The sequence below is a fragment of the Argopecten irradians genome, chromosome 5, assembly GCF_041381155.1.
Source record: "Argopecten irradians isolate NY chromosome 5, Ai_NY, whole genome shotgun sequence".
Taxonomy (NCBI): domain Eukaryota; kingdom Metazoa; phylum Mollusca; class Bivalvia; order Pectinida; family Pectinidae; genus Argopecten; species Argopecten irradians.
The window spans coordinates 26,319,481-26,334,877 of NC_091138.1; the positions used below are offsets into that span (position 1 = coordinate 26,319,481).

General features: G+C 33.5%; 1 protein-coding gene across 1 annotated transcript; it reads left to right on the plus strand.

Moving 5' to 3' along the window:
- Nucleotides 1-45: 45 nt before the first annotated feature.
- On the plus strand, nt 46-11,052 carry LOC138323362 (QRFP-like peptide receptor). Its single transcript, XM_069267942.1, has 2 exons — nt 46-821; nt 6,232-11,052. The coding sequence occupies exons 1-2, from the start codon at nt 385-387 to the stop codon at nt 6,911-6,913; spliced, it is 1,119 nt and encodes a 372-aa protein (XP_069124043.1). The 5' UTR covers nt 46-384; the 3' UTR covers nt 6,914-11,052.
- Nucleotides 11,053-15,397: the final 4,345 nt, after the last annotated feature.

Here is a 15,397-nt window from a genome sequence, read left to right on the forward strand (position 1 = left end):
CAGCGGCTGTTTAGTCTCCATAAACTTCTTGGCTGGTCTGTTTGAATTCGTTTGCTACTATAAACAATACATGTGAAGGGATTGAGATCGTACGGCCTGTGACTTATATCTTACCTTGTTTCCGCACAATACCAGTATCTCCAACAGTAAAGAACTGTACTGGGTATAAGTTTGGTATTTTCTGTGGCTACTTTATATACTTTCTATATATTCTATGATCTAAAGGATCCGACTTATTCACTTATAAACACACAGATTTATACTTGGCATCTGGTAATCTGTACCACCTTGCTGTATAAGGACGGTCCGGAACTCGCCATTCCAGTAGCACCATTTTTAAAGTTGGTATATGATAAGTAATTGAGAAAAACATCTACATATACAATGGATGCTTTTGAAAATATGGAAAACTACACGACACCTGTGAATTTTTCTTCCCTGAATGATTCATTTACGTTTACCATGGCAGACAGATACCTACACAGTCTGGGTTTCGTGCTCCCAGAACCATTGTCTGAGGAACTGAAGATATTCCTTATCGTATGGTATAGTATCATAATGACGGGGGCTATCATCGGCAATCTCCTCGTCATCATCGTCATTCTAGGCAATAAGCCGATGAGGACTATTACCAATGTTTTCCTGGTATCCTTGTCCATCAGTGATACCCTGATCGCCGGCTGGAACATGCCAATTCAACTCGGCTACTACGTCCATAATGAATGGACACTGGGCGAGGTCATGTGTAAGTTGTCCACTTACGTGCAGACGGTCAACGTTCAGGCCAGCATCTTTACACTGACCGCCGTGGCTATAGAACGGTATGTATAGTGAAAAGGAATTATTGTAATATACTTTATCATCGTCTTTATGATAACACCAAATAAGGTAAGCAATGTTTAAGGATAAGACGATAAAATTACTACATGCAACAGTATCAACTTTGGAAAAGATCGGCTTAACTTAACTTAATTTAGTTTGTTTTTGTAGAAGTTAGTGTTAAGTAACCAAATATGGGTAACAGATATACGAAAACAGAGAAAACTAAAGAAAGCTAAACAAATTAAAACAATTTAAATGTTTTGATGTTCTCTCATAAAATGTTACAAGAAGACTGCACATATAATTAAAACATAACCACAAACATGTGACTGGGAAAACAAGAGCTCATAAAATATTTAAAATACATGTACAAATTATCGTAATATGTAAACTTTAAGACCAATAAAGGAAACCTAGAGTATTGTAATCTAACCTTCTTAAACAAACATAAAATATGTTACTATCGAAATCAAACAAATGAGAATAAAACTGAATTGATTAATAGAATAGCATTACCAACGTGGTCTTTCTTACCGATGCAATTAAATTAAACCCGGTAATGAAACAATGTAAAAGTACATACTTTAATGATGCTCCACCGCTGACGGAGCATAAATGACATTCATCATTTGAACAATTATTAGTGCTCAATCGTGTATATATATGCCTAATTAACACAAAAAATAACATAATATAATTTATTTTGCCTTTCGTGCATGCGCAATCATTACTTCATTCCATATAGGATATAGTGCAACGATTTTTTTCGGATGCAATTAATTATTTTTCGTATTTTTAACTTGAAGTAAAATTAGAAGCTCAAAATTTTCAATGGTAGTAATGGTGTAAAGTAAGTAACTTTTGTAACTGAAGTAAAATACTAAATCATCTGCTCCTGTTTATGATAGTGAAAAAATACCATTTGTCAGCGGTGGAGCATCTTTAATTACTACACAATAAAAAAACATCTCCTGAAATTAATATCATTAAAATGTTCCATCTGTACGGTATTCAAAGATAAGTTTTTACAGTGTATGTGCAAGTCATTTAGATAAAATAAAATTTCAATCTAGCTAGTTTCTCGCAAATCTAAAACTGCTATTTACATAAATGATATGACGGACCACCAGCTCATCCGGTGTAGGCTTGGGAAGATTGTTCTGCTCTTTGTAAAGACCACCCAATAGACAAGAGAAAAGTGATCGAATGATATACAGGCCAAATTGTGTTATAAAAAAACCATTGAGGACTTTAAAGTTGTGTTAAGAAACAAGTGTTTCAAATACAGAGATGGTCGATACGGAACGTTTCACTGTACTATTACTAAGATATTTTACTTAGTAAACAGTACTGTTACAGTTTGTTTTCAAATAAAGTCTTATATTTGGATTGGTATCGTATTATTCTGGTCTTTTATTAGTATATATAGTGTTAAATTGATTCAGGTATGAAAACTTTTCACCGGTTACATCAGACATACATACAGGCCAAACGTATGGATTTTTAGGACTAGCCTGATTGTTGTTATCATCCACTAGGATATCACAGTAAAGAAATTAGTATTTTTTTTCGGTGAGCTTACTGAAGTTGGTTTATAATATATGACGAGTTTACTATATAACACATTGCTAACGATACTTTCACTCACGTTCAAGCTGCAGTATATATATGTTCAGGTCTTTAGCAATGCGAACTGGCTACCGACGTATATTTTAGTTTTCTGTAGCTGAGCCATTGCCTTTGTGTAAACTGTATATACTACCTATATCAATCTGACAGGAAGTTTTGCTTTATGTTACGGAAGTCCATATCAATTTCAGTCCTACCTAGACCCGCCATTATATGCTATAAACAAAAGTGGGGATCATTGTGATCGAGTGGTTAGTATGTCTTTTCCACACCTAGTAGTTGTCAGATGATTCGTCTAGATGACCCGGGCTGTTTCACTTGACGTGACATATACATCTTACTGCTTACAATTTGTTTTAACATTCGACGCGTCCTTCCTTTGAGGTTTGCATTATTGTAAAATGCGACTAAATCTTTGTGAACATCTCTTATTAAAAACGTCAAAATCTCAAATACGAACCTGATATCGCGTGTCTTGTATACATGTACATGTACAGTATAGAAAGGGAATTGAAAGTTTTGTCTATATTTCACAAGTACTAGTCATGTAAGATCTTTTAGTTCATACATGCAAGGTAGGCATATAGAAGATACAAAACATACAATAATGTAACTTCGTCTTTTTGGAATACATTTTCAAGAGGTACAAATAGTATGTATTTCCGGTCGTGCGTACGCTCGACAGGCAGGTAAGGGGGCCTCCTATGGGAGGTTTATGGGGTTTAATTTTGTTCATATTTATATACAAATGAATGGGAGATTGTGGAAGATATGCATGTATAGTACATGTAGTTTGGATTCACTTGTTTATATATCCGTTGATATAAAATAAAAACAATGAAAAATGCATACCTTGAATTGCATACATAGATCATTTATTTCCGCAACGTGAATAACAAAATGTCAATCAGTAACTTCCGTAACAATCACAACGTCCAGTAGAAAATCTTTTGTAATATTCTTACTATTAAGTGCATCCACCTAAAGAGTGCTGATCTTAATCAAATATTTCCGCGTGATTCAAAAGTTCGAAACACCTAAATTTCTAACCGTACGAGTATTCATCGTCCTGAAAAACTAGTCTTTAATATAAATATCGTAACAATTTACACAAGAAGAATGAGGAACAACATAGCTGTGGGTCAGAGAGGAGCCAACTGTCGGCGGGGGTTGTCTGTATATATACTATTTCTAATGATGTTGATCTAGCTCTACAAGATTAAGCAACAGTTCTGAATACTGTCAGTTTTGTACGCGGATTTAACCTTTTACTTTATTTACTGATGTGTAAAAGACATTGACATGTATGGAATGCCTGAGGTAAATGGCTGAATTCCACACGATGTTATTGAGTGTAGAAATGTAGTATATATTGATCTGAACTTGCTATATTGTAAACAACTTTAATCAGTACATATGCTACACAGGGGTAGTCTTCCATAGACGAGTACTATATATCAACATATTTTCACGGCGATTTTTCCGGGCTTTTATACTTAACATCTCTTATTTCATGATGTTTTAGTTCGTAAATTCTAATGCCCAGGAAACACATAATTTAATGGTACTTGAAAATAAATTGGTTTACATTGCATTCTTACCTACAGCAAGACTATATCCTACTACTGCAAGAACATCACATCCCAAACAGCGATTTGTTGTATAAATCACAACATAACAATATTCATTATGCTATAGTCATATTTTCTGACAGGAATGCTATTAGGTGAATGAAAGTCTCGATCTTAACTGCATTTTAATATATATCTTAGATTGACAGCTGTTATTTAACTTTAAGAAAGATTTACATTTTACACAGACGTGTATGGATATTAAGTATAAACCCTATCTGAGACACTGTTTGATACATCTGAATATATAATAAGCCCCTGACATTAGATGACACACGGCAACACCTACTGTAGACTTATTTTATTGCAGTTTTACAGTTTCAATTGTAAAGAATATTATGACACACCAGAGTGATACAAAAAGTGTAATATAAGTGGCTAAAAGCACAAAACAGATTTCGGCTGTCATTCGTGGGCAATATAGTGATGCCCCTACTCATGCAGGCGAAAACGTGCAAAGTCTATGTAAATGTCCCCGTCATTAAAACACGTAACCCTTCTGTAAAATATGTTTCAATGAATGTAGTTTATCTACATGAAATATGATATCTTGGTGTATATCATGTAGGTGAAAGGTGCATAAAATTTAGTACTGTTGATGTTTTTTCTATTAAAGTCTAGCAACACAGGTGATCACCATAAAATAGGATGACATAGACCATAGCTGTTAATAGTACGTTAAAATAATCAAACAAACAATCAAACGTACCAGTAGTGATATAGAACATTATAGAACAATACATACTACGGTATAACCGATTTTTGTCGCGGTTTCGCAGTACATTGGTCACGAATATTTAATCCGCAAAAAAATCAAAGCACTATTATAATATCATTTTGAATCCTTATCCCGAAAATAATCGGTTATAAGGTATACTACGATTGCCTATTTTAACCATATGAACAATTAAAATTTTGTCGATTGAATAATTCGCAAAACTAACGATCGTACAAATGAATGGTAGTGAATGAAGCATGATAGCGTCGGCCAGGTGTGATCAGTTCGTGTAAGTGGTCACCGAACTACAATTTTTTTCATTCGGCAATTTCTCAGCGTAATGACCGTGTATTGTATGCATTTGATAAGTAAGGTATGTTATAAGCTCCTTAAATGTAGATAAATACGATCTGCTGAGAATACAAAGTATTGTTGTAATACATATCTAACACCATAAAATAAGCGCTCTCAATTGTTATATTCCTTTTTTATCAAAGAACAATGGTGTAAATATATATCGAAATATAGCTGTAATTCTGTTACACTTATAGGTATTTGTACTTGTAAAATTCTCAAAATGTTGGTAAGTTTTGTTTGTGAATAAAATATTAAAATTTCGTCTTAATTCGTGAATATAAAAATTACGATACATATAACCTTAACAGATCGCATGATTTTTATTGACTAGGGTTACCCAGATGAAAATTCAGTGACTAAATACGACTACTGACAGATACAGTTACACAAAATGTAAAGCTAAGGAAAGTTACAGCTTACACCTAACTATGGTATTTAACCTAAAATAACATTATTACATAAACAATTTATATTGTCATAAGAAAAAAAATAAACAATTGTCTATATCTAGTTTATTTTAACAAAATCTATCCAATGAGCATGTTTTGAATTTACATGATTGGTCTATGCACATTAAAACAAAGAGCAGAGAGCATGAGTCATGTATTTATGTACATTTCGCAAATAAATACCGCGAAGAAAATGCAGCATTAATTGGTATCTACGATACACAATTTTGAAGTTCAAATTTCTTGAGGAACATCAATCGTCCATCTCAATTATAACGCCATCATAATCAACGGAAATTAATCTTACAAACAATGGTGTGTTACTGCATTATTGATAGCAAACAATAGGATAAAGAAAATAAAAAATGTTTGTAATTGGGATTTTCTTACAAGTCAAATGTAGGATGCAAATGATTGAAGGTATTGTTTTGTACAATGCAATTTAAAATCAATATACGAATTATTGTGATGTTACGGATCATGGCTCGAAACCATTAAAACCTAGATAGGTTGGTGAATAAGTAGAAACGCAAGAACATTTCAAAAGAATTTTATTAAATGAAATGAACGGACAGTAATTGATTTTCAATTTTATTAAATTAATGAAACATTATTTCTTCTCCAGCTACTATGCAATAAGCTACCCGTTGCGGTCCCGCCATGTCCGGACGGCTACCCGAGCCGGTGTGTTACTAGTGATCATCTGGATTATCACCCTCCTGCTGTCCATGCCTAGCTGGTGGATACAGAGGACGGAACCGAGGCTTGTTCTACAACTGGACAAGATTCCCCAGTTCCGGTTTGCTTACGTTTGCGCGGAGAAATACAAGAAACAGATTTATGACGTAGTGCACACATTTTTCATTCTTTTTTTGAATTACGTCATTCCGATGGTCATCATGATGTGTGCGTACGGAATGATAGCCTTCCGGCTGTGGATTCAGAAACCCATAGGGGATTCAGGATCAAGACCACAGTACCTTGCTAGGAGCAACTCACAGAAAAAGAAGATCATCAAAATGCTCATCGCTCTGGTTATAATATTTGGTGTTTGCTGGCTGCCATTTTTCGCGATTCAAGTATATCATCTGAATCATGACATGACGGAAGAATTTCGGGTTGGCTTGGCTATTGTACATCTAATTGGCTATTCCAATTCCTTACTGAACCCCATTGTCTATGGGTTCATGAATGGCAATTTCAAAAGACATCTAAAAGCCATGTGCATTAAATTCCGAAAACAGTCTTCATTTCGCCTTGGTCGTAATCCAAACAACATCAATATTACAGTAGAAAGTGTCATGTAAAAAATATTTCACGGTATTGCTAATAGACGTGTAAAAAACATGGAAAATGTCTGTCGATGATAGACGATTTGTTAATAACAATCATTTTACAATTGTCATGAATTACAATTTAATGTCATGATACAATATCATCAGCAATATCTTCCAAAGATGTCATATCTTAAAGCTTTTCTGCAGTTTGGCGTAGCATGACCTATTTATATTTCATCTATTGGATTTGTATATGATGTAAGCTGCGTGTATGTAGAGATAAATGCCTTAATACCGTTGTTTGTGACATACAATTAGCCGCCATATGTGACTTTACATGTTCTCAATTTTAACATTGCCTTACCTAGTAATGTTTCAGATTGCTAATACAGCATGACACAACATCCAAGTCATCCAAGTGCGACACAAAAGATAAAAATTGAGACTTAAGTTTGAGCCTTGTGCTTACCATATATTTTTAACATTTTTCTCGACTTTTGACTTTTCCCCGCTGTGATCGAGGCTACTGGTTCTGTCCTCTAGCAGGGCCATACAAGTGGTAATATCTGCTCCCGCCTAACATTCATTAAAACGAGGATGGAGAAGTGGCTTAAAAATTCAAATTATCTAGAATTTCATGATTTTCAGATGAAGGTCAAGGTCCCCCATTATTTTTTAGCAATTGTCTGGACTTAAGTGACTTGCTTTCTTCATTAATTTTCACCACAGCTTGTAGCTACGAAGGATCTGAGGCTTCTCCAGGGAGTTTTGTCATTTTTGTAGGGGTTATCAGTACACCTTCATACCATTCTAGAGGTAGTTGACAAAGTTTTTGATGGGTATTTACCCGTGTAAGTATCTTAAATGAAGTATGTTAAACTATTGTGTGTGTAATGTTGGTTAAACAATCACCGGGCAATGACCGTGGATTTGAATATTGTACTGATTGACATACGGTATTTACATTATGAACCTAGCTTTTAAGTTCAAAATACACGACATAGGTTATATAATGAATATAAGTTTTTTAACATTCATTGCTGAATGTCGAGCTGCACAACTTTCAACTTTCCGGTTGTCTGTCATTGAACTATATAGTAAATTTATCTGTTTTGCCTGTCGAATGTCACGTTGAGACAACTTCACATAGATCCGGACATATCAACATTAGATCTACAAATATAGAACCTAAATGCAACGTACAGTACTTACATACAATGTAGGACAAATGGAAACTTTCCCACAATGTACTTTAATGAATGAATTTTCATTGATGAGACGCTGTGATGAAATATTGCGAAAGCTGTTCAAATAAAAAATATGAAATATACCATGTTTTTGCCTGACCGAGCACATGACCTCTATAACGATTCAAGGTTATTATTAATATGAATATTATATTAGTAACAACCGAAATGTCAGAAGATGGGAGTAATGTGTCGTAAATCGAGCTACTTATATAGCATGAGAGATATTTTTCTCCAATGTTTACTTGCATACATCTGATATATATACACACCTAATATTCGAGGATCCGTCAAAGCTGCTTGCTTTTGAGATTCCAGATTCCCCATTCAATGTATTGTCAAACCTGTTTATAAAACCGTTCAATGTGAATGAGAAAAACGGTCAATATAGACAGGTTGCCTTTATAGACAAGTCGAGATTTTGCGTGTAACCAGTCAACAGCTTAACATGTAATATTGAACATGTAATTAATCATGCATTTTTGTATGTGCTCACGTGATGATGAATACACAACTTCTGACGTTTAAGTCAAAAGTGACTGACATGTGAAAAACACCTCTTTTGTTATGTGATAATGAGTACATTCTACTGTTTGATAGAGGCCGTCAATGATATCACTTATTTTACATCAGTGACGTTTACGGTCCACTGACTTCCGTCCATTTCTATACAGTTGACATACCCAAAATGTTTGTTCAAGGCTTACGTTCACTATACATACAACTGCTATGTCGACCTAGCATTCACAATAATGTGGATATTTCAACCAGTTTAAGCAAAATGTACTGAAACTGATATGGTTCAGTTTCGCTGTTCTATGTAGGAGTGACGACGGTAAATAGCCTGCGGGTGTCCATTGAAGTTATTACCACGGTATTCAATATTTTCAGGTTTGATAGAACGTGAAACAGCCTTTAATGTCAAGCTGTGAGAATCATATAAACACGTATATCTTAAAAAAATAATAATATAAATAAGAGTTATCCACGTTTCGATGATAACATTTGCCAGATTCTTTAAGCATATCAATATTTACCAATATCGTTATATTGGTGACTGTATAGTTGTTAAATTGGAATTTATTTTATTCTCGCGATTTATCTTTGCAGTATTTGAAAGCGTAATTCATTCGACAGACTATAATATGTGATTTTGAAACCATTCCCGGATGGGTCCGCAAATTTAATGCTCCGATTCACTCAAAAAATGTTGAATATATAACAAAGGCTAACATATTTTGGCATATTTTTAAGCCTTTCTAAAATCACAAAAGGAAAAATTAGTCTCATTTAAAAGGGACAAATAGAAGTACTTTCCGATATGCAAAGTTGCAATAAAATTGTGCTGTCGGCAGTTTCTTTGGAATTTTTAACATTAGCTTGAACTCCAACTTTAAACGCCGCGAATATTAACTATACGTTACATAGACTGGTACTAGTACTGTTACAGTATAGTTTTATCACCCAAATTATGATACTAACGTTTTAAAATCTATAACTAAAAAAGTAGAACGCTAGGATAAAAAAAAACATAATTTATCATGCATAAATTATAATTTCATTGTCATATCAATAAAAAAGTTGTTATAGTTATTTCATTTCCAATTGAATAAAAGATCATTATTACGTGTTTTAGTTAGTTATCTTCAATAACCTGATAAACCACAAACTACCTTATAATCACACTGTTGAATAGTCATATGCTGGAATATATCTCACTTGATGATTAATGAATATGTGGACTTGTTTCGTTGGCTCTCAATTTGAATATATGATACAATCAGTTTCATCGAGTAAGCCGTAGTTAGTTCCCTTTGATTCAGATAACAGAATATGGCTTTATGTATTATATCGCCCAGTAAATGAATATTGTATGGGAGATGTTTGTTGTCTTATAAATAACAGAATATGTAATATATTTTATTTATTTTCATTTTATATACCATCAATACTTTCCTTATGTATCAATTACCATACCCATGCTAAGCATTCATTTATCAAGTGATATGGGGCGTAACTCGTACAGACTCGAGTCTTAACGATATTCCCACCACAGGTCTATGTATGGTGTATACTTTCGCTCTTTTAGTCAGAGTGAAAACTGTTCAAGTGTTATACTCATTTTCTCCATCTGTCTGAGGTTTAAACTTTCTAAATTACTGTGACATTAACATGAAATATAATTTTAAGGAAATACACGAGTATGCACGAGGTTAATTGTATACCCTTTCTTTCCAATGGTGTGTTATTATCTAAGGATTAACTTGAATATATTTTTTATGTTATGTTCCATGCCGTGAGACATAATCGTGAGAGTACACTCAGATTTTTGTGGTATGTCTCCATAACATTAAAAAATATATATTCAAATTAATCCTAATAATTCAGTTTACTAAAGATAATCTCTTCAATATTCAAAATTCAGTTTGGGACTCCTTTGTCTATGAAATCATTACGCCGTCATCCCAACCAATCAGAAGCAACGTTACAAACGGCGACGCCATTTTTTTCCTTTATGGGCTGATAAAGTAAATTTTGAAGCCAATAAAATGTTCGTAACAAGCAAAATTGAACTGATATTGATCTGGATTATACAATGTACTTGTGGGTGTGTGTGTGTGCATATTGAACTTTTGTAACTTGTTAACCACAGTCTAAACTTAAAAGGTACAGTTAATTCGAACCTATAAGCTAACGTAGGAATCACGACATACATCTAGTGGTATATATGTAAAATAGGAATTATTTAAGTCTTACATTATCAGGTCAATTATGCTCTACGCGATATAGCTTATTTATTTGTTTTTCTCATTTTATTTATTTATTTCCTTTTGTATATTCGACATTATGACCTGTTTCCAGTTTATATGTTGAAGAATATGTTTAAGAGTCGACTCAATGTGAAGTCAATGATGGATTTTCCTGCTGAAATGTAGGCCTTCATTTTAACATAAAGTGGGTTGCAATTGTAATTAAAATTTACTGTATTTAGAACTCTTGCCATGATTTGTTTACTTTGTACATTCCGCCCATTAAACTGGTCATAAACAGGCAAGTATTTAAGAGGTCATCATCTTATTTCCATATGGCCTGAATTTGAACGAACCATAACTAAAGTAAACAAATTACAAGCAATATAGGATAATGCTAGGCTTTTGTTAGAGTTATCCCCCCTTGGACAAGGACAATATATGAAAAAATATTATCTAAATTCACATTTTCTTTTTTGTAGTCTCTTGTCTGCCTTTTTTGCCATACGTTTCACCTTCTCATATAAGACAAAATTCCATTCCTCAAGAATCATAAACATTTTAAGAAAAAAACGCAAATAAGTTTTTTTGGAATTAAAAGTGAAGAGGATACTTATACATGATTTACATTGGTCTGCTTTCTGATACTGATGCCTGTATCATACAGTGGCATACTGTTAAAACAACCACGATTTGCTGAGGATGTATAATCTTCAATTCAGGATCTTGAGTGTAGATCATGTCCATTATCATTGAAAAAATGACTTTCGCTATCAAATCTGAACAAAACTAATTCAGTATCTTCTCATTCCACAAGCCGTGGTATTACAACATTTGTACTTTACTAAGCATACAGAATCTGTGCGAACACCCATTACATCCCCATCTACTGGATTATTGCATTTCAGAATTTACTTCATTACATCACGATCTGTCCGACAAAAATATGGTTCGATATCTGAGTATGTTTAAACAAATCTGTAGTTTTATTTACATGGATACTTTTTGTCTGTGTTGTTTGATTAATGGAGTTTTGTGATAAGTTCAAGGAAAAAGTTATTTTGACAAGCCTGATTTTTTATAGGGTCTGGTCGAATGAAGGACACCAGGATAGACAGGTGGTTTGGTATATATGTCGTTGTCTATTGTAAAACCTAGTTTAACCAAAATATGTTCCCATCCATGGATATGACTGGTTCATGTGGCCGTGAGCAAATTAAGATACAAATTGATGTTAAATTAATGTCTTAGGTTGAATACAAAACTGTTATTCAGTTACATGTGTAACTTCTAAAATATTGAGGAAATAATGAAAAGAGCGTGGCTTTGATTTCGTAGTGATAAATATATGGGACAAGATATAATTATGCGATGCCCTAGATAGCTAATGTAGCTTGAATCTATTGTCAATATAACGACCGAACTAACATTGATAATACGAAGTAAATATCGCCATAAATGGTTAAGTGGTATTGACTTAACTAAGGAAAATGTTATTTCACAAAGACAATGAATGCATTTTGACATGCCGTTTGATACGATTTTGTTACTTTGTACGGGGTGCGGTGAGTCCTTGTCACGGTATGTATTAAATAAGCAATCCAACATTCCTCGGTAGAAGTTCCATCAAACTGCTTAAAGTTATATGTGCCGTATTTTTCATACTCGCGAATCAATATGAGCTTTTAATATGTTATTCATCACCAAAAATTACCAACTTTTTGAAAATTACAGTACTTTCAATGCATAGGTTTTAATTCTACATGTACAAATAAGAGCTGAAAATGATTTTTGGCAGTACTGCCTTAAATCATTTATTTACATCAATAGTGAAGTGAAATGAGTACATACGGTCAGACCTTAAATCCAAATTGTGGTTTACAATTTCATTACACATTTTAAAAATGTTATTAGTAATTGTAAAGTGATTTCTGCAGGTATGTTCCCATGTAAACATATTTAAGGCATAAAAACAACAATTTTACAGTTCAAAATTTCTGTGTTATAACTAACGTTTATAAGTCATCTGAAGCCATTTGAATGATTTTTACAGATTTAGTCATCAAACCTTATGGTTTTTAATAGATCAACGATGAAAAATAGCATGTCAAAATTATCGGCACATATAACTTTAATAGAATGGCAATTTCACATCATCTCGGACGAAACACTTACAGTGCTCATGTATGTAAAATCAAGGACATCTGCTAATAAATTGTTTACTTATAATCTTTTATCAAAGGAGCCGAGGACATGACACATTTTTACTATTGTTTACAGTTGATGACGGGAAATCAACAAAGAGTTACAAGTGATAGGTATATTCGTACACCACTGTACTATTTGCTCGATTGGTTTAAGATATAAGAACGCTAATAGTAATAGTGACATTCGGTTATCGACGTTTTGTTTCGACACATTATGGGACAACACACTCATCATGACGAATCATTATGGCATCATATCAACATTACTTCCAATTTCCAACTGTTTGGAATCCGAACCGGTTCACCCTCGTGTGTTATCCAGATATTTAGCATAACGTACATCCTTTTGCGGAGTTTTAAGACAAGATCGTCAATCTACTTACCATACGCATCAATTAATTAATGAACAAATCCTTATGAGAACGTGCGCCCTGACCTCGATGCTTAGCTCTGATCTATTATTTTGTTTGAGTAGTTCCGACTTTACCGGATCAGATTTACTAGGAGCGATAGATTCACTTCACACTAAAACATGGCTGTGATGTCATCTATTGTTATAGCTTGAAGTATAGTCGGAGCAAAGTCTTCTATTATCAACTACTACTGTGGAATAATTACCTTTTGCTGTGGAATAGTTTACATTTTGCTAACTTAGCTCCCTATAAGGCCTGGTTACGTTCTTGATTGAAACCATAATTTATAAGCAATATAATGCGTATTACAAACAAGATTACTTTATTGATTCATAACGCTTTAATTCCAACCAGTGTTATTTTAAAGTACACACCACAAAATAAAGATATTGATAATTGTTATTATTTATTTCAAATATAGCAAGAAGGCAGTTCACAATGTTGTGATGAGCAAAACGGGAGTTGCATAACTGATGGCCCTTTATGAAGATGATACGTTTTGATAAAACAGTTTTTGTTAAGTTATCATCAAGATCATATACATGGATATTGGTTGTTTGCACATACAAACTATTGGTGGTGACAAAACAATTGACTAACCTTTGGTATTTTGCCTTAAGAAGCTGTATTGATAAGGATTAACATTGGTATTTGACGCATAAAAGCTAATGACAGCGGGTTGGAATTGTTCGACTGGCCGGTTTATCATATCCGTGTAATACATGTGCATGGTATATAGCAACATTGCAGAAACATAGTTACGAAATTATCAATGATTGTGATATTTTCATCAAATGCGACATCAGTTTAAATAACTATACGACTATAACTAGCTAGGTTAGTTTGTGTTTAGGCATTATACATATATGTAAGTATGATCTATTTATGTTTCCTTGTTGGAATTCAGGCAATTAAACCCCTTCAATTTACATGTACCTCATATATTGAAGGTTGAGATCGTGCAGCTTAAAGTACGTGTGAACTTCAAATGCTTAAACATAGATTTATCGCATGAATGTATATCTGACTATCACTGTTTAAAATAAAATATCCGTTTTCGGTTGATCCTTTCCGTCTAAGATCAATGTAACTTACACATATATGTTTGTAATGATGTTATATTTTATGACTATTTCCGTAGCGGTCCACATGCTGCCCAGTAAAACGCGATTAAATGCTCAGCAGGACGGTATGTTTATCTGGCTGAGACGATAAACCACAGATGTACGGTGTCTTTGAAGTAGATTTTATCGACTATGTCTATGATACCTCTATAATAATAATATTTTGATCTATACATAGGATATTGTTTCCTGACATGAGGCAAATTATTATTTGGTACAATTACATAAACTCCACAGGAGGTTATATTGTTCGACCTATATATAACTACAATTATGGTAGCTTATATCCTCTCAAATTACTGTAGTATGTAATACATTGTACAATTCATATCCAGCGCCGTTTAAGTTTTCGTAATCAATAATTAACTGCAGATATACATATAACTATTTTGGACAATCCTAAGTTAAGTTTAAGTTTAGCTGAAAGTGTATTGTATAGCTAAATAAAAGGATATTAGAATGCATTACTATATTAATGCTTACCGATTTTCTGTCTACAAGATACGACATAGTATCACTTGTATTTGTAAGAACGTATAAAATATTTCAAAACTTTTCCCCATGATATTCGTCCATAATACCGATAAGTAGGTGTACATAAGTGTAAGTGCACACACATTTTCACCTCAGTCATGCTACGTTCAGAAAGATTTCCTTGTACAGACAGGGTGTTTTCTCCATAAAACAAGATATTTTGTTGTTATCTTTGTGCTAACATTTCTATCGATAGTAAAAGTACACAGACATAATTTAACTGGCTGGATAGACAAGTA